At 37.6% G+C, this 21,575-nt stretch overlaps 1 protein-coding gene across 1 annotated transcript in view; it reads left to right on the top strand.

Moving 5' to 3' along the window:
- Positions 1-21,575, top strand: part of LOC102500420 (CUB and sushi domain-containing protein 1-like) — a 214,376-nt gene that overhangs the window by 34,168 nt on the left and 158,633 nt on the right. Inside the window, exons 3-4 of the mRNA XM_006165295.1 lie at positions 1,009-1,133; positions 14,776-14,897. Coding sequence (XP_006165357.1) covers positions 1,009-1,133; positions 14,776-14,897 — 247 coding nt within the window. The remainder of the gene's footprint in view (positions 1-1,008; positions 1,134-14,775; positions 14,898-21,575) is intronic.

A 21,575-nucleotide genomic window follows, 5' to 3' on the forward strand; every position in this document is an offset into this window, starting at 1 on the left:
AGAAATGTTTTTGTACTATTTCTTGAATGACATTCACTGAGATTGTAGATGAGGATTATTTTTCCCATAAGCAGGAAAGGACAGTATCTGTTTATTTTCCCTATATTTTAAATCTATTATTAACTCCATTCAACCATAGGAACAACTATACATCTTTTTCTTCAAAGACTTCCTCTTTCACTCCTATTTCCTCAACATCAACCCAGGGATTTGTTAAACAGAAAAAAAAACAAGCAGAATTTCTTCTTCTAACAATAGGCTTGTCAGATGGTAAAATACTACTACACTCAATGCCAGTTGTCAGGCTTAGAAGAAGTAATTGGGTATGTTCAGACTTGATGTATGCCTCTCACACTTTCTTATGCACCTGTCCAATTGTTATTCTGTGACAATGTTTTGTTAATGTTTACAACCTTAAACCTTCATGTTTGCAAATGCAGCTTTGGAACCAAGGCAATTTTTCATCTAACTCTAGGCTGGATAGATTGCTTATTTTCTAAAACAAATGATTCTCTCTAAGATACTTTTCTGAAATATAATGTCACTGGCCTTCTTTTGAATATAATTAATGTATGTGATAGTAACATAGATTCTCTCCTGAGACAGTATCTTAACCTGGACTTTATCAATTCTTGGTTTTGTAAGATTCTCACTCACATGGGATGACATCCAACTTTATTTTGCTTTCAGGGTACAACATCCCTTCGCAAGACCTTTTCTCTTTTAAGATACAATGCTCAATGAGATCACCTTTGCTATTTCCTCTATTTCAGAGATGACAAGTTAAGGTTTATGTATTTATTTATCTATGATGGTGGAAAAACAGAAATCTGAACCCAAGTCTTTTAATTCCATAACCTTTCATAAGTAACAGGGTTGCTTCTGTGAATAACTGTTAATGGATTGCTTAATGCTGCATGTGGTTTTGACTAGAGCGGTCAATATGCTATTTTTTTAAGAAGACATCTATGAGTAATTTGGGTTGTTTTTTGTTTTGTGACCACATAGGGTTGGTGCAAATGTCCAGTTCTCCTGTGAGGACAATTATGTGCTCCAAGGGTCCAAAAGTATCACCTGCCAGAGAGTTACAGAGACACTTGCTGCTTGGAGTGACCACCGGCCAATCTGCCGAGGTAAGTCACCGACAGGGAGGTATGGCCCTCCTCTCCTTCTCTTTGGAAATGGTATGTTTTTCTGAATAACAATGGGATTTAAGTATAAAGCATTGGTTATAGACAGGGCAGATATTGGTAATAATGTAGGTAAGAAAATAAATACTTTATAAAATGTGGTAGGAAGCAAATATCTCTAAGAATATATGTAGATGAATTTTTCTTTTATTTCCAGAAAGATCTGAATAACGTAATAATTCAGTCTCATTTTTACACATATTTAATACATATTGGTATCCATCTCTCTAGATAGATAGATAGATAGATAGATAGATAGATAGATAGATAGATTGATAGATAGATAATGCTCAGCATGCATATGTATGAGCATATGTTACAGAATCAGATCCTTTAGAAAATTTTATATGTGCCTCTGCAAATCTAAAATTTCTCACCTTTCAATTTCAATAAGGTGAATTGAAGTACAGTGAACTCTCAGGTTTTCATTATATGAATGATAAACAAGTTGTTAACATGATTCCAAATAATTTTATTAATAAATCATGTCAAACTAAACTCTGACGAAGTTAGCAGAGCAAACTATTCATTGTCATTATTATCATTAAAAAATATGATGTTAGCAGAAGTCAAAGTATTTGTATGTCACATCTATGAGGCATCTGAACACTAGTATCAGAATTATAGAGATTATACTGAAGCCAGCAGAAAACCATTGCTGTTGTTTTAAAAAAGAGTAATTAAAATGAAAAGAAAAAATAGGTTTTTTAGTTCTCTTTAGAATTTATGAAAATCAGTAGTTTTGAAGGGAAAAAGTGCTAGGTACATCAAGGAATAAAAGGAAAAGTTTCATCTGTAAGAATATCTTATATACCCTTATAATATTTTTTCTTATGAATGGACTCATGAAGTTTTATTTTGAAATATTTTTTTATAAAAAAGGTATAATGCGGGACCAGCACCTGGCATAATGGCTATGTCACTGGACTCCCATGTATGTAGTCGACACGATTCGAGTCCCAGGCACGTGTGCATGCATGCCCAAGATCCTGAGAGGAGAATGGAGGAGAAGGGATTGCGGCATGGCCATCTCCCCTAGGGAGTTATTTCTCACTTTCTGTCTCTCTGTCTTTCTGGCAAGAGCACGAGCCCTATAGCAAAAACATCTGCAAAGAAAAAAAAAAAGTATAATGCAAAATATAAAGTATGAGTTATACACTTAAAGTGAAACAATTGCCAAATATATCGCTTTCTTCATCTAAGCTAGAAATACTGTCTTACGTATTACTGTGTCAGAGTCCTTTCCCATAACCACTTGCAGTTTGTTCCATGCAAAGAGCCCAGCTTTGTAGCTTCTATCCAAACCCTGAGGGAAGGGCTAGTGCATGAGCCGTTTCTTGTTACTGAATATCCTTCAAAGAGAAGCCTCAGTCTCTGGTCAAGGAAATGTGAAAGGTCAAGTCCTTCTACTTGTAGTCACTGGACTACTTTGTGTACTATTATTGATTTGTTTATTTATTTATCTCATCCATAGTATTGGCTCAAAGATATTACCATATATGTTATCCTCAACAGATAATTTTCCATTTTGTGTTTCTTATATATCTTACTTCAGTTTTTTCCCCCTTGGATTCCTTCCCCCTCTCCCTCCCCATTTTCCACTCTCCTCCCGAACTGTCTCTGATATCCACTGCTGCTCTTTATGCTTTTATACCATCCAGTATTTCAGTTTCTGCCATGGGACGCAGGCATTCGGTACATACTAAGTGCGGACAAACAATACGCTGGCTTTTCTAATCCTAAAGTAAGATTATTAAATTTTTGAAGGAACTATACCAAAATTCATGTTCCTATCAAATGCTGACAGCATACGAGGCCCCAAGTTTGGGCTTTTTTTTTTTTTTTTAGAAGTTTTTGCTTTTGGGTGCGGGTACTCACCAGAGAGAGAAAAGAGAGACAGAGACAATGAGAAGGAAAAGGAAAGTGAGAAATCATTCCTGGGGGGGGGGGTGGCCATGCTACAATCCCTTCTCTTTAATTTTCCTCCTAGGATCTTGGGCATGCACACACATACACCTTGTGTGGTTTTCAAGCCACCAGGTTCAGGGCTCGAATTGCAGTTGGCCACATGGGAGTCCAGTGATGTAACCACAATGCCATCTGCTGGCCCCAATGCTCCCAGTTTTAAATGATATCTAAGTCAAAGGTATTATTATCCTAAGGGGAAAAGATTATTTTAATTTTTCATTGTTTTCTTCTCTTATATATACAAGTACAGCTTTCAGATATCCCACCCTCTTGGGCCATACCAATGGAAACATTCTTCCTAACTTTGTCTCTTGCTCTCAAAATCAAATAAAAAAAGGGACCCCTGTACTTGATCACCTTGAGAAAGGAATGCTTACCTTTCTCCAGGCCTTTCAAACATATTTGTGCTTTGAAATAAAGCACATTAACTATTTTTTTTAAAAAAGCTTGAATTAGACAAGTAGTAAACTAGCATTATTTTAAATTGATATTATAAAATACATACTTTTGGGGCCAGTAGGTGACATGGTGGTTAAGGCTCTGGACTCTCAAATGGTTAACCATGGCTTTAGTCCAGGACCTAGCAGTTTTATTTCTTTCTCTCTCTCTCTCTCTCTCTCTCTCTCCAGTGAGCATACTTTAAAATAATAATAATAATAAATTTAAATAAATAATTATTCTTTAAAAATGTGTACTTTTCTAAATTTATTTATTTCTCCCAAAGAGAAAGACAGAGACAGAAAGAAGCAAGTACTCCCGCCAAAAGTCCCCACAATGTGACACATCTCTAGTCTCAGCCAGCCTGGACCACAGACATGCACATTGATTGGGGATGCTCAGGGAGGTCCTGGGATTTGAATCTAGGACCTTTCTTCCAGTTTATAGCTGTCACGCCACCACCTAACCTCTTGAATTGATGTTTCAGAGTAACATAAAGGAAATACTGTCTACATGCTATTTTACTTTTATTTATTAAATTATTACATTCCCCCTCCCTTTTTTTCCTGAATCTCAGCTTAAACTCCAAACATTTTCTCAGTATCTTGGTCCCAACTTATAATTTGACTTGGTGTAAAACACATTGAGGTGCTTATCTCTTGGCCAACACCTTCTCTCTCCAGGCTAAAGGTGGAGAGGTTACATCCTTCCTTCTTAACCCCTCAGCTACTTATTCTTAGAGATAATGTGGGAGGAAGGTGAGGAATAACAGAAAGTGAGAGGGAGGGAATAAAGGGGAGAAAAATAGAAGTAAATATATAAGATATACAAAATATAAATAATTTTTTAAAAAAGCAATCTTTGCAAAATCTTGTTCTCATAGATTCTCATGTCTTACCCGATCATATTTTAGAAAAGAACACTTCTCTTTTTTTGTTCTTTTAGAGATTTTTGCCATAGAATGTATGTGCTTGCCAGAGAGAGAGAGACAGAGAAAGAGAGACAGAAAGTGAGGCCTCCCCGCCACCCCTCCCCCCCCGGGAGGATGGGCACAATGCAATCCCTTCTCCTCCATGCTCTTCTTAGGATCTTGGGCACATGTGTGCATACACCCAGCATGAGTTTAAGCCACCAGGTCCAGAACTTGAACCACTGCGTGGGGGTTGACTACATGGGAGTCCAGCATCATAGTCATTACACCATGTGCTGGTCCCAGAAAGGAACACTTTTTCACAAGCCTTTGTTGCTTTGTTTGCTTGGTTTGGTTTTCTGTAAAAATGACTGCCAATCTTTAACATTCAATTTCTAGCTTTTACCTCCAAAAGCAACAAGAGCTCAATTTTATCTCCTCTTTTCTGGCAATTGATGGGTAACTTGTTTTGCTTAAACTGTATGTCCCTTGATTTCTTGAAGTAGTCCTTAAACTTTTATTAAATTTATTACATTTAACTTTCTGAGATTATGATGACTTAAAATAATCCTCAAGAAAGTGTTTCCATAGGGCATATATTTCATGAATGTACCCGGGTAGACAAAAGTCATACCCACAATTAATTAATTAATTAATTACCTACACTTTTTAAAGAGCATTTTGCTATAGGGCATGTGCTCTTGCAAGAGAGTCAGAGAGAGAGAGAGAGAAACAGACAATGAGAAATCACTCCCCAAGGAGGATGGCCATGTTGGAATTCCTTCCCATTCATTTTCCTTTTGGAATTTTGGGCATACACACACTTGCATCTGGCCTGAGTTTTAAGCTGCCTGGGTCTGGAACTTGAACCACTGTAGGCCAAATGCGATTCCAGCGATGTAACCATTACGCCATCTCCTGGTTCCCTCACAAATATTTTGGAAGTGATCTTTTCTTATCTTGGACTCTTACTGAGATGATAAAGGGCAATGCTCTTAAAATTTTTAGGGTATGACCGGATTGATGGAGAGGCCTGTTATATAAACCCTCAATGTCTTGGAAAGGACTGTTTTTGTGACTGAGAATTGAATCTGACCTGTGATCATGTTTCAGTGTAGATACATACACCCAGGCTTTTGTCTGTGGGATACTTTCAGGCAGCCATTTCTGCATTTTAACTTCTTAATAGCTGGCTGCGAAGTTGCAGAATTATCCAGTCCTGGGTCCTTTTTGTTGAACAGTTCTTTGCTCGATTGATCTCTCTCCTCCCACATTTTACTATAAGCAGAAAGGAGAAATCAACTGGCACCTTCAACACACGGCTTGAGTGTCTCCTTAGCCTGTATCTAAGTTTGTCCTTTTAATGTCCTGCTTCCAGTCTAATGACAGAGTCACTTTTGCTAAGCTTTTGCCACCTTTTTCAGTGTAAGGTAACCTAAGCCACACTTCTTCTGAGTTCTCCCCAGCAGCTTCCTTAAAATACAGATTTCTGGGCTGACTCCAAGGCAGCTGGACCCCAGTGACCAATCCTGCAGTTCAAGTCCTACCCCCACCCCAAAAGCTTGAGAATCATGCAGTTTTTATGCTCAAAAGTGTGAAAGGGAGAAGAAATAGAAGAGAAGGGATTGTCGTGTTACTATGTCCCACGGGACATACCTTATTCTCTCTGTCTTTGGTGAGGGCACCTACCCTCTGACAAACAAACAAACCAATAAATAATATTCTACTTATAGGGGATTGCTCCGAGGGAGTTCTAGGCCAGTACTCTCCACTAGAAATGAAATGCAAGCCACATTAGTAATTTAGAAATATTTAATTACCAAATGAAACTGGTAAAAAAAGAAAAAAAAAGAATAATTGAATTTAACTTCAATAATGTATTTTACCTAGCCCAAATACCCAATTGTAATTTTAACATATAATCAATATGAACACTCTAGTGATACGTGTTACACACTTTCCTTTTCACGCTATGTCATGGGAATCTATTGTGCAATGTATACTAATAGCATATCTTATCTCCGACCAGCCACATTTTAACTGCCTAATAGCACAGTCTGGAAGCTACTGTATCAAACAGCCCAGCTTTAGATATTTAGCTAAGCCTACAGTCCCAGTTTTCTTCCCAGCTGTAGAGAACTATCAACACCCTTGTAGGTGTGAAGAGGAGAAATGAGCTCCGTGAGTCACGGCCTGTGTCCTGGCTGGCATCCCTCACTGTAGAATGTACTTTCTTCCCGTTGAAATCAATAAGATTTTTAGGTTGGCAACATTTAGGAACTGTGAGGACATCATTCTTCTCTCCTTTAGATAGTGTCTCTATTTGTTTCTGATGATGGATTCATCACATAGAGAAAAACTGGAAAGGTAAGAAAGTAAAAACAAAAAACAATTTTAAAAAACCTTTTTCTAAATTGTTTTAGGTTTTGGCCATAGGACACATGTGCTTGAAAAAGAGAGACAGAGACAGAAAGAGGGAAAGTGAGAGATTATCCCCCCAGGGGGAATGACCATGCCACAATCCTTTCTTCTCCATTCTCATCTTGGGATTTTGGGCATGCACATGCATACACACACACACACACACACACACACACACACACACGCACACACAGTGCGCGTGATTCTCAAACTGCTGGGTCCAGACTCAAACTGCCATTAGCTATGTGGGAGTTCAGTGCCTTAACCAACATGCTACCTGCTGGCTCCAAACAATGTTGTTTTAAGTGCAGCTTTCATAACTATTCCTATAATAAGTTACTAGAACATACAGAACAATGGATACCAAGGATATTTAAGGTTAAAAATGCTCTTCAAAGGAAACTCTAGGAATACTTACTTAGCTATTGCTGGGTTCGGAATAGCATGTGCAATATTTCAAGTTCATTTTCCATTCTATACTATTGCCGTAATACATAGTATGTATAAAAGAACATCATGGCAGGGATATTCCTGAATTATTCTTCACCTTTAAAGAAACTCTTCTATTGATCATTTCAGCCTCATATTTCAAACTCACCCATCTCTCAGATACAGTAAAATGTCTCTGGGCTGAATATTGTTATTAGAGCATTTCAGATCAGTGACTTAAGGCAGGATTGATTCTCCAGGTTCCATCTTCATGAAGGGTCTTTAACTCTTCAGTAATTACCATCCCTCTGTACAGAAGGGATATCTGATGGAAACGTTTGATAAATTGCAGTGAGTCAGAAGTGATCCTTCCATCTGGAAACCGGGGTGGTTAGCCAATGCTTACATTAGCTAATTAGCTTTGAGGACGGGGGAATGTTACCTTTTCTTCCTGTTACCAAACAGATGAATGGTTGTCATAGCTCAGTAATTACACAAGTGATTTTGTTTGAAATTATGCTTACTTCATTTAGGGATATGAAAACAACTATTATGATTTTTTGCAGGGTAAAACATTATGAGCTGTTTAAAACTGTAAAAATATCTTTAACTGGCAGTAGATTTTTAAAATAAACAAGGGAGAAGGAAAAAATGTCTACTTTTTTGGTAAAATGTTCAGGCTGATGTTTCATTTGATGAGTATTTAGTGAGAATTTATGTAGAGCACTTTCTTTAATGTTAATACACTTTGGTCTGTGGAGTTACTATTTTGAGTTGCTCTCTGAACTGAAAGGGCATATTAAAAAGTGAAGTTTTATTTGCTACAGTAACTGTGGTTACACCAAAGCTAATTAGAGTCAGCACAGGTCACAGAATAGTTATTGTTACCTTGGGATTGCATGTTAGGTTAGCTGAGAATTATCCTTAACTTATTCACTTTTTATCTACCTAGAATTTTTATGGCTTTTTTTTTCTTTCCATGTAGAAATGACATTTTATATCATAACAAAGACATCATTTAACCTGAAAGAGGATTCTTCATTTTACCAGAATGTAGGTCCAGGGTCAATTTTAGATTTATGTTTTATATACTGATTATTTGATGAAGTGGTTATTATCTCAGATATTTAAAGGAACATACACACTCAATTAACTGTTTAATTCCAGTGAACTTAGAGAAATTTCTGTGGTTCCTTCCAGGTTCCCAAAGCTTTGCCATTTTCACTTAGAAGTCTGCTTTTTTTCCTTAGCACTTTTACTAAGTTATTAGAAACAATACATTTTGTATTTCAATACTATTCTCATAGTCTACTGACAGAAAATGACCTGAAAATGAATGTTAGGTTGGTGTTAATTACATTCCCAGAGCATGCCAAGTAAGTTTTTGGATTAAGTTCATTGCATCCGTTTCCCTTCTATCTGGAACAACGTTCCCCAATGTTCACCTGTCTGTCCATCCTATACCCTTCATCAACTAGTACCTTGTCCAAAATCTTTCCATGACCACCTGGTTTCCATCACAAGCCTTTCCTAGATACTGTACAAACCTTCTTCTTTCTTCAGTGTTCTCATCTCTTCCTGACCTTGTACATTCATGACTTTATATGTTCATTTTCTGTTGAAAACAAGAAATTTAGTTTTAGTCTCTCTTTGCTACATCCTCAAAGCTCAACTCTTAATCAACATTTAATGAACCCTTCTTTAGTACATGTGTGAGGGCATGCACTGAATCCTCATCTTTGCACTTTTAGTCAATTCTCATGGCAATCGTAGCTAGAGTTATAGTGAATTGTTATACTAATTGATGAAGAAAAAACTTAGGGCTTAAAATGAGCTAGCTAATAACTGTAGAAGCCAGGACTAAAACTCAGGTATAATGAAGTAAAGCAAAGTCTTCACCTCTGCAAACTTCTGTCTCCTTTTTGATTGACAATCTGCGTGTAGACATAAAATTTGCAGTTCATAATAATGCTGTCTTCTAAAAGCATGCAAGAAAATAGACTATCGATATAATTATTAATTTTTTGAAAGAGCTTAAATATGAATCTTGATATCCTACTAATTTAAATTTAATTCATTAGAATTCTAATTACAATTAGTTAGAATATTCCTTTAACTAACTTGAGTAGTGACTATCAACAGTAAAAATTCCCTAGAACATATTTTACATAAATAGATAAATTATTATTGGTTGTTGGAAAAGTCATGACACATTTTTGCATAAAATACAGGACTTTGGAGAACCAGCAGATGGAGTAATGGTTATGTCACTGAACACCCACATAGTTGACCACAGCTTGAGTCCTGGACCTGGCAGCTTAAAACTCAGGCTGGGCATGTGTGCATGCATGCTCAAAATACCAAGAGGAGAACAGAGGAGAAGAGATTGCAGTGTGGCCATCTTACAGGGGAGTGATTTCTCGCTCTCACTCTCTCTCTCTCTCTCTCTCTCTCTGTCTCTCTGGCAAGCACACATGCCTTATCGCAAAAATCTCTCCCTAAAAAAGAAAAACAAACAGGACTTTTCCAACAACCAAATATTGTGTATTAAATGAGATAAATCACATAAAACTATTACTAAATAATTATTTGTTGATTAGTAGAAAAATGGCATTTAAAATTGGTTTATTTTTATTTTACCTTTCTTCTTTATCTCTTGATATATTTTTAATTTATTGGTTTGTGAGTTCTATTTTATTGGGAAGATATATAAAATGTAATTGAAATTCGAGTCTACAAATTTAGAGAACTGTCAAATGAGTAACATAATTGGGTCACAGTAATTACCCAACGACATTTATTAAGCAAGTAAGTAGACATTGTTTTATATCAGATGCTATATTTTTAAAAACAGATTGAAAAAGGGCAAGACCTTTGGAGAAGCAGAAAGTAGCACTCAATTATAATATGTATATACATGCATATATACATTTCAATGAGCAGAATATATATAGATCTTGTTCTTAAAACTTGCTCCACACCAGCATATTGTGATTATTGATGTTGCTTGATTAGATGCCTTGCTGACTATTTGAATGCCTGTGTGGTACAGAAGCAATTGTAAGGGAAGAAGTTTCCCCATCTCCCAGGTTACTGTGAAATTGGCCATTCAAAATCAGTTCTTTCTAAATTTTCCTTCTACCTATCCCAGTTGCTACACAGTGAATCCTTAGCATGGGATGAAAAACTGACAAGGAGACCATGAATGGAAATGGACAGACAAGGTGATAAATTTCAGACTTCTTTTTAATAAAAGAAAAAAATTATTTACTTAATTCCATTTGTTATTATTATTTTTTATTTGAACAAAGAGAGGCAGAGAGAGAGAGAAAGAAAGAAAGAGAGAGAAGGTGGAAGCAAGAAAGCAAGTCACCAGAGCTGGGAACTTGAACCGTGGTCAGTCATGCAGGAATCCAGAGCCTTTAACCACCATGCCACCTGCTAGCCCTGATAAATTTCAGATTTCTAAACTCATGTGTCAGATCTCATTGTGTTGTGTTATGAGCTCCTAGAACATGTTCTGTCTTACAGGCTGGTATTTCTAACTGTTTTGACTAAACTGTTAAAACTGAACATGATCTTTTCAGTTTTAACTAAACATGATCAAAAAGAGGACAGGAAACACATCATAACTGTTCATTCCCAAGCTCCTTGGTTTGTTGATACTTTTCCACTGGCTCCTTTCTATGGGATCTTGGTCCTGCATCATCTCTTATCCCCCAAGCTGTTCTGTTTTCTTCTCTCTCTCTTCTTTTTCCCAAATATTAATTTTTTAAAAAGTTGACATATAGCAACCCTTAAAAATAAAAACCTTCAGGTGCTTGAGACTGATAGAGGAGGAAGAAGATTAGGAGTGTGCTATAGATAGGTCTATGGGCCACCCACTCCACTCTTCTAGTAGAGAGGTATAGCATCCATGAGATAAAGAAATGGGGCATTATCTGTTGAAGATAACTTTATAGTATTATCAACTGGACTGGGGAGAAATGCGCACATGTTGGAATATTCACTTTGCAAGCTAAATAATGTGATTGGACGTATACAAGAACTTGAAATAAAATTAAAAAAAATAACTTAAAAAAAGAGAAAGGTCTATGGGCTTGTTCTACTCTCTCCACTCTCAGTCCAGAGAGATCAATATAACCCTTCCTGTCCCACAACCACAGAATGAAACCAAAAACAAATGAACAAAAAACTTCAGGTGATGGCAGGTGCTGTGGGAGAGCTAGGAGACTTCCCCCTGAACTTCGCCATGTGGATGTTAGATAGCAGAAGTCATGGTAATTCACACTCTGTTGTTATTGTTTGATAAAGAGTCTCCCATACCTGACTGAATTTTGGCAGCAGGCAATGAGAAAACTGAAGCTTATCTTTGAGTGTTATGAAAACTTCATGTAAGAAAGCTAATGACTGGGACCAGCAGTTAGCGTAATGGCTATGTCACTGGACTCCCACGTAGTCAACCCAGGGTCGAGTCCCAGACCCGATGGCTTAAACTCATGCCAGCAGCATATGCGTGCATGCCCAAGATCCCGAGAGGAGAATGGAGGAGAAGGGATTGCAGCATGGCCATCCCCGCTGGGGGTGATGTCTCCCTTTCTATCTCTATGTCTCTCTCTCTCTCTCTCTGTCTGGTGAACACACACACCCTATAGAAAAAAACCTCTCCAAAAAAAAGAAAAAAAAAGAAAGCTAATGACTGATGCCCACATGGTCAGATGAGGGAAGGAGCATTAGGTGGTGAAATAGATGATTTGGATGGTGACCAGTTAGAAGGGCAAAGACTGAGACAGGAAGAGGATTAAGATTAAGTAGATTATGGTTAGATCATGTGACTTAAGGCTGTTACACACATTCAAAAGCTACCACCAAAATTTAGAGGAAACTATCAAATGCTAGAAATTTTTAGAATTGTCAAGGACATTCAAAGGAACAAAATAGATTTAAAAAAAATGTCCTGGACATTCCCACACATTTCAGATTATTATTTTGATTCGTCTTTTTATATAAAAAGTGTTAAGTTAAAAGAATAAAAAGCAAGTTATTATTAAAATTCACTGCAAACATAGAGATATATTTCTAAAGAAGAGATTTAAAAATAAAAATTATTTTATGGTTTAATTTGACAACTTCTGGTGAAGACATTTCTGAAGCAATTGGATCCATGTCTTTTTCTATGTGAAAATCAGTATTATGTATGCTTAAAAATGTGGAAAATGAGCTGGTTTACTATGAATATTTTACTAACAGTTATCGCTAAAATTTCTATTTTTCCACTGCTTGGGAAAATAGAATTCATGACCGCAGTTCACGAAATGCTGGTAAGCTATTTTAATAAGCTAAACTAGGAGCCAAGCTTCGAAGCTGACAAGTGGACACAAGGCCATTGATGGTGTGTCAGATCTGGTGAACTTTCCAGCAGAGTGACAGCTGGGTTTAATGATTGCCTGAGCACACATTGTCAGTAGAAATGAAACAAATTTGTTGCCCACTGGACAATTTCTTTAGATGCATTCTTCTCGAAGTTTGAAATACTTAGAAAGGCAATATGGTTGTATTGATTCAAAATTAAATAAAATGCTTATTGAATCATGCTACCTTGTGTTTTATCAGCTATCATATCTGAAATTAAGAATGTATGGAAATGTAACATGAAGTTATTAGGACTGAAACTTGGTTGGTGATAAATTTTCTTCTAAGACTTTCTAATTAATACTGTTACTAGTAGAGTAGGAAGATTTCATAGCTGAAGTTCATGATCCTCTCTGAGAACAGGTTCCTAAAATAAGCTCATTAGAGAATGGAATGCTGTGTAGGAGGTGTCCATGTTGTATCCAGTTGACTGTCAGGTGACCTTTCAGCCATGGACACCTACTCGGTTTTGGAAACCAAATAATCTTTTCTCCATCTTTATTTAAGACATGTTCATTTGGGAAGTAAATGCCAATATTTGAAAAGTTAATTTGAATATGTTCATCAATGTGGATTAGATTAATTTTACCTGTTTCCAGAGCAAGTACTAAATAGCTTAGAAGTCATTTAATGTACTGCTGTCACATTTTTTACACGTCAAAGCCTAGACACTGTGTCTTGCTGAGGCAGTTCAGGTAAATAAAGGATGCTGTCGCTAAGGTTGAAGAATTCACAGCTTTGTAGGAAAGCTCGGTCTATAGACTAATAATCTCAAAAGAGTAAGGGAATATGCGTAAAAATGGACATAATTTATCTATGGCTATGTCAGTATAAATGGAAAAGAGAAATATCTTTTTATGGAGACAAGAAAAACTAAGTGACTGCTTGGGAACCAGCAGTTGGCGTAATGGCTATGTCGCTGGACTCCCATGTAGTCGACCGCGGTTCGCGCCCCGGACCCGGTGGCTTAAAACTCACGCAGGGCACATGTGCGTGTGTGCCCAAGATCCCGAGAGCAGAATGGAGGAGAAGGGATTGCGGCATGACCTCCCCCCTGGGGGGTGATTTCTCGTTTTCTGTCTCTCTGTCTCTCTCTATCTGTCTGGTGAGCGCACGTGCCCTATAGTGAAAACCTCTCCAAAAAATAAAAATAAAAATAAAATAAAACAAAACTAAGTGACTGCTTAGAGCTCTTCAAAGTCAGATGCCCTGGTGGTTTAGTTTTGTAGCTGAACCTCCAAGAACAATAATTGACCTGAAGTAGGTGCTTAGCCTTGAGAAAGAAGAACAAAGCATAGGCCGTGATTAGGGTAAGTCCTTCACTGGGTAACAGTATTATCAGTTTGTGTGACATGATGGCTTAAGAAAATGAAGTAGTGTTTCTCTTGTATTCTTTCTTGTGAAATCACTTTCTTCTGCTTCTTTCTCAAACCCAGTTTAAATTATTAATGTTAAAACCCACATCAGGGTTAGTAGTATGTTCCTGAAGGTTGTCTTTTTATTAACACAAACAAGCAAAAGAAGTTTGTTCTTAAAGAGGAGAGTAATTGAAATTTTTTAAGTTGAAACTACTTATTGAAGGTCACACAGTGTTATCCAAGATCATAGAGCATAGCTGAGATGCTAACTTGTATCTTCTTCTGTCTGTTTCACTGTATCTTCTAGTACCCGTATGAAACTAAATATACAAAGACTGTACAAATAGCTGAAGATTGTATTTGAGTCTGAATGAGATTTTTAATCATTCCATATTGACAGTGCTCATGGTGCTATCAATTAGATCACTTGGTGAATAGGAATGCCTTTGCACTAATATAACAAAATGTTCTGGGACAATGCTGCAGCTACTAGAGAAGAGTAACTGGAGGCTGGGTAACACGCCAGCTTGAGACCATGCACTGTCTTGTATCATGAGAGTTAATAGCTAACTGGAAATTCCATATGAATATTGCATCTTTACCTCACTGGTGAAGTGTAGAAAATAATGTTGATTTTATGTATTTCCAGCTAGAACATGTGGCTCAAATCTGCGTGGACCCAGTGGCATTATTACCTCCCCTAATTACCCAGTTCAGTATGAAGACAATGCACACTGTGTGTGGGTCATCACTACAACAGACCCGGATAAGGTAAGACTGACTCTCCTAGTCCCATGTGGTTAATACAGTCCACACTGGTTCCGTCAACTACTTAGGTAAACGACGTGGTAAATGTCATGTATCCTTACATTCTGCTGTTTGAATTGAAGAGCTATACCAGATTATTGTTTATATAGCCATGGACAGCATAACAGTGTTTCAGGCAACCGTGGAGTACGTATGTGAAAGTGATCTCATACGATGATAATAAGCTATACCACATAGCCTAGGTGTGCTGTAGACTATGCCGTCTCAATTTCATAAAGACATTGATGTTCGTACAATGATGAAGTCACCTGATGGCACATTTCTCACAATGGATCCCAACCTCTACCCACATTCATTTGGAAAGCTGTCTAAGATTCAAATAAAAAGTGAGTATCCTCAGTCTGATCCCCTGTAACAGTTCCCAAGATTGAGACCATGCTCTTCTTCCATGTACAATAGAACTTCTTCATTTGCATTATGTCTTTCTCAACTTAAGCATAATTCACTATATCTGATGCTTTTGAAATCTCACAGTATTTCTTCACAGTAGGGCTAATTGTTACACTAAAAATGTTCCTACTCTATCCAACCTTTTGAATATTGTTTTCTAAATCATTGTCCAAGTATTTCCTTCAGTAATTTAAGTTTTCTAAAAAGAAAGCAAGTTTTAGCATTTTTTTCACAGTTTCTTACCCTAAGTATATTAAGTAGGATAGACATTTTCCCTCAGAGTAGTCAAAGGAGATACCATGTTATTTCTCCATAAATTTTGCATACATAGTTTGTAATTATGTTAATACCAATGAACAACAATAGTAAACAACAACCATAAAAAATGAGGTTGAATAACTTCTGTATTATAATAATTTTGCTTTTAAAAAACTGTCAGGGAGGGACCAGCAGTTGGCATAATGGCTATGTCACTGGACTCGCATGTAGTCGACTGCAGTTCAAGTTCTGGACCTGGTAGCTTAAACTCACGTGGGGCACGTGTATGTGTGTGCCCAAGATCCTGAGAGGAGAATGGAGGAGAAGGGATTTTGGGGGGGATGATTTCTCGTTTTCTGTCTTTCTCCATCTTTGTGGTGAGGGCATGTGCCCTATAGGAAAAAATCTCTCAAAACAAAACAAAACAAAACTGTCAGGGAATAGAGCCATTCTCTGTATGAACTTTACTAAAATAAATAATGTTAAAGGGAATATATTTATAATAACATTACATTTTTAAGCCCAAACTATTTGCACTTATTATACCAACAGTTCTCTCTGAAACAATCACTTCTTCATTTCTATATTTTATTTAAATATTTGTCATAATTATTCAGATTTCTCTTAGAGCTATGAAGTTTCCAGATCTAAAAGCAGGGAAGTTCTAGTTTTAGATTCAATAAAATGTTCATCACAGATGCCTTTTGGTTATTGTTTATTTATGTTAGTTCTGAAGTCTCAGCTATGATATTTTTTAGAGATATTTTTGCTATAGGGCATGAGTGCTTGCCAGAGACAGAGACAGAAAGAAATCACCCCCAAGGGTGTTTGACCACACTGCAATCCCTTGTCTTCCAGTCTTCTGGGGATTTGGAGTGTGCACTCACACACACACACACACACACACACACACACACACCAAGAGCAGGAGTTTAAGACAAATTGTGGTTGGACTCAAATTGTGGTTGACTACATGGTAATCCCTCAACGTAACCATTATGCCATCTGATGGTCCTTCACTTATTATCTATAGGAAAATACAAACTTTAATAAACAGAACTAGGTACAAATCCAGGGTGTTCTAAGTCTTCTTCTTGAACACTGAGAAATGTCTGGCCTCCTATGGCTATGACAGAAGACTCCAAGTTTTATTACGGTGCTTTTAGATATGCGAGAACTATATTTTACCCTAGGGTGTCAATTACCAAAATCCAAGCCATATACTTCCCCTTATATACTTATTTGATGGTTTATTTATTCAATTTTGATTGATTGATTGATTTTTACCAGGGAACTACAGTTTTTCCAGTCCTTGTTCTCAGCTCCATACATTTCAGCCCTTACACTTAGTACTTGAATGAAATTGGGCAAGTAAATTAACTTCCTTGGGTCTCAGAAAAATAGATGATAATAGTATTTACCCTAGTGGTTGAGCAGTATTAATCAATCAGTGTGTGTACCTAAATAAGAACAATATTATTATCTATTATAAGCTAGTAGTAGTAGTAGCAGTGGAAACATAGTCAAACATAGAATAAATAGAAAAAAATCTTGACAATTTTATGTCTGTTTACCAAGCCATCTTATTAATTTGTCTACCATATAGGATAGTTTTGTTCCAACCTGAATTAAAAATGTAGAGCATATCTCTTGCTTAAAGGTGATTATTTTCATTAATTTTTATATTTCTATGTTTTAAAATTACAATATTCTATCTTATCTGAAGTAACTAAAGTCATATGACATTGAGCAATTAAAAAAGTCCTGAAAATTAAATAGTAGAACTTTAGAGAGCAGATACTAAAACAATTGGGTTTGTTAGTTTAGGAGGTATATTAGGTATTGAATTGAATTAGGGATAGAATATTTCCATAGGGGGCACATAAAATCAACTGCTTTATATTGTAGGTCAAAATATCTCACTGAGACATTTGTAAAATATAACAATATGTTACTTTTGCAAATTATGGGATAGGAGATACTTTTGTTAGGTGCTTTTTAAGTTTTCAAATGAAAGTCCAACTAAAATGAATTAGTTTGGTTAAATCACAGGACTAAGTTAACTTTTATGTTTATTTAGTTCTGTGATAATTACATGAATTTATCAGAAAGGAAAAAGTGTATGAGAGGGATTACATGGAAATAGTAAAGTCACTCTGGAAGGTAGAGCAGTAGGCCATCTAGGCAGGCAGCCTTTCTCTATCCGCTGGGTGTTGTTTCATTGGGTGAAGCCCCTCACCGGACTTGGCCCTCTTCAGGTCTCTAATACCGCAGAACACCTTGCTTCAGCGCTTCTATTACCTGGTACTTTCTATTCCAGGGCTCTTGATCTTTATGACACAGCCCAAATCTGAGTGAGATGGAGTTCTCACCACTCTCTGTCAATGGAGGAATGGGCAGATGGGCAGACAATGCTCTTCTAAGGAGTCCCAGACAGAAAATGCTGAGGTGTACATTCTTTAGTTCCAGCAAGAAGGAGCCAAGTGCCCATGGGGAACCAGTTAGCTATTGCATTCATTGGTGATATTTTTCTGTTTCTTTCTCTTACTTTCCTTGGGATGACATCCAGATGAGTGGGCTGCAAGCAAGATTCTGCTTTGGGGAGAAACCCTTGATAAGACAAACCTGGGAGGCAAGTAGGTGGTGTGATGGTTAAGGCACTGGACTCCCCCATGGCTGACTGAAGTTCATGTCCTAGACTCGGCAGCTTGAAAATCATATCAGGCACGTGTGTGTACATGCCCAAAATCCCAGGAAGCAAGTGGAGGTGAGGGGATTATGGTATGGCCATCCTCCCTGGGGGTGATTTCTCACTTTCCCTCTCACTGTCTTTCTCTCTGCCACTCTGGTGAGTGCATTTGCCCTATGGCAAAACCCAAAGATAAATAAATAAGCAGATGAACCTGAATACTAGCAGTAACATAACTTCTATCTGGGCTTCTCATGTACAAAGAAAGAAAATACTCTATGAGAGATTTATAGATGGAGTGGTGAGATGCAGAGTTGATAACTGACCGTAGTACTTTCTCTGAGAGAGAGTTGATGAAGTCTGGCTGGCACTGTGGGGGCAGTACAAGGTAGATTCCACTAGATTTGTCCTATTAATAGATACAGACTCAGCAAGACTTGATATAAGTCACAAATGGAGAGTAAGGGAGCGGGAAGAACAACCAGGATGCTGATCCTCTTGTTTAATCAGTGCATCCCACCCAGCTCTGCCTTAGCAGGTGCACTGAGTGGCAGAAAAATGGAGGAATCAAGGATGACTCTGAGAGTAGGGGTGAAGCCCTCATGAGCATAAGCTCCAGCCTGTCTAGTCCTGGGTATATCCTCTGTCTTTGTACAGTTACTAATAAAGCCCATATTTTATTCTAAAATTTGTTCCAGTTTGGAACAACAGATTAGATGCTTCCACCTCCCACCTTTTAACTAGAGAAAGGACATCAGGAACCACTTTTTTTTTTTTTTTTTAAGGGAGAGATTTTTTGCTATAGGCTGTGTGTACTTGTCAGAGAGACAGAAAGACAGAAGGCAAGAAGTTACCTCCCAAAGGGGATGCCCATTCTGCAATCCCTTCTCCTCCATTCTTCTCTCAGGATTTTGTGCATGCACACACACACACGCCCAGCCGGAGAGAAACATCAGGAAATCAGGAAGGACTGGCTGATGGTAGTGGTGTCCACCACATTCAGGCAAGCAAATTGCCAAGGAAATACATTTGAATTATCACTAAATTCACCTTTTAATGTTTAAAATACTGAGTTTTAAGCCTCCAGGTCCAGGATTCAAACCATGGTCAACTATGTGGGAGACCAGCAACATAAGCATCATGCTGTCTGCTGACCCAGGGACTAGAGTTTTACGGGAAGAAATGGATTTGGTTTTAGGCAGCGTGATAGGTACGTGCTCTGTATTTACGGATATATCCCTGATAGAGGTGAATTTGGAATTCACAGATGTGTTAGCTGCTGAAATGAGGGATAAGAAAGATGGCATGCAGAGACTCACTAAAAGACTCAACCAAGCTCTGTTAATGGTGTTTTTCTTTCAAGGTCAATTGGAGGGTAGATGTGCCTTCAATTATAACAAGAAAGATATTCCAGCTATAAGTATCATTGAAGAGCTTCAAAATATTAAACTCTTTGCCTTGAAGTGGAATAGCCATGGGGTTTCAATTCAGAAGACAGTGTTTCCAAGTTAAATCTTCAGGGACTATGCTTAACACTTTGAAATAGTTAAAATGTATTGAAATCCAAATCACATATGAATAGTTACAAATATGGCCTAGACTAGGCCAAAGACATGTCTACGCATCTGAGTTTGTCCTTCGTGGCTCTATATGCTAGAATCATTGAAATTTCTATCTTAAAGGAGACATGGAATGCCCATGGTCTAAACTCCTTCCTTGACCGAGAGGAAGCAAAGCTGCAGGGAATTTAGACTCCTTCCTCCCACCGTACTGTACAACACTCCATTAGCTTTCTTCCTTCCTATGTCTTTTGGTAGCTCTCTGTCCTGTTATTGCTTCGATGAGTGCCATGAGGACATGAAATAGTAGGTAATAGTGCACCCGCAGAGCGTTTCTGACTCTGGGTAACCGAAGAGCCAACTAAATATCCTACGTTTTTTGTGACACATTATTTCATGTAGCAAAAGGGCAGAGGCAGGGAGATTCTGTTTAATTCAGGAGTTCAGTAACATCATAGAAGTCTCAGCTCTTTGCCATTTTTCCCATCTACTATGCAAGGCAGAGACAATATTCTCCACTCAGGGCTCAAGATGCCTGCAACCGTCTCATGCTTTAGTAAGAGCTAGCATCATGATCAATGAAGGAAGAAGAAACAAGACAAGCTTATTTTAGCAATCTAGAAAACGTTGTCTAGAATTTCCCTAATAGAGGGACCACCAGTTGGCCTAATGGCTATGTCGCTGGGCTCCCATGTAGTTGACTGCAGTTCGAGTCCCGGACCCAGTGGCTTAAGCCCACACTGAGTGTGTGTGGATGCCCAAGATCCTGAGAGGCAAATGGAGGAGAAGGAATTGTGATGTGGCCATCCCTCCTGGGGAGTGATTTGTCACTTTCTGTCTCTCTGTCTCTGTCTTTCTGGCAAGCGCATGTGCCCTATAGCAACAACCTCTAAAAAAAAAAAAAAAAAAACAGAATTTCCCTAACAGAATTCTTTCCATCAAATGCCCATCAAACTCCTGGAGAGCCCTGAGGAGAGAAACATCTGGACACTAGGAAGGACTGGCTGATGGTAGTGGTGTCTACCACATACAGGCCAGCAAATTGCCAAGGAATACATTTGAATTATCACTAAATTCACCCTTTAATTTTTGTTAAATACTGTTTTTTTCCTCTTTGACCAGACTCCAGTGGGCAGACATCAATTAAAATCCACAATGTATACATTCCCAAAATTTTGAAACTGAGCTTTTAATTTGTCCAAATCATAAAATGACAAATAATAAATCTGTGTGGTTTGGGTTTATACATTTCTTGTCTCTAGTTTTAGAAGTTTAGGTTTTCTCTGTCATCTTAGAGTATGTTTACATAGGTTTTGATGGAGTCTGTATACATTTGTTGATTCTGAGCACTCCGTAATTAACAAGTTAAATTTTAGTCTCGTGTTACATAGTTTTAGAAAATTCTTTACACTTTATCATTCATTTTGGAGAAATGTTCCGAGAAGGAGCATGGTATTCCAGGTTGATACACTTGTACATACCAATTCTCTTAGTAGAGCACCACTTAGACACCTGAAGGCATCTCAATTAAGCAGAATTACCATCCAAATTAAACAGCAGTCATTGCCATTAAGTATAATTAGGCTTAATTTGATTCCTTGGGAGACATTCCAAATAAGCGGGTTTCCCGATTAAGCGCACAGGGATGAGGATATAAGACATATTGTGCATAAGAGAAAAGAGCAGTTACATAAAAGTTTCCATGCAATGACTCTTCCTGGAAAT

Source organism: Tupaia chinensis, unplaced genomic scaffold, assembly GCF_000334495.1.
Source record: "Tupaia chinensis unplaced genomic scaffold, TupChi_1.0 Scaffold143877_1, whole genome shotgun sequence".
Lineage (NCBI taxonomy): Eukaryota > Metazoa > Chordata > Mammalia > Scandentia > Tupaiidae > Tupaia > Tupaia belangeri.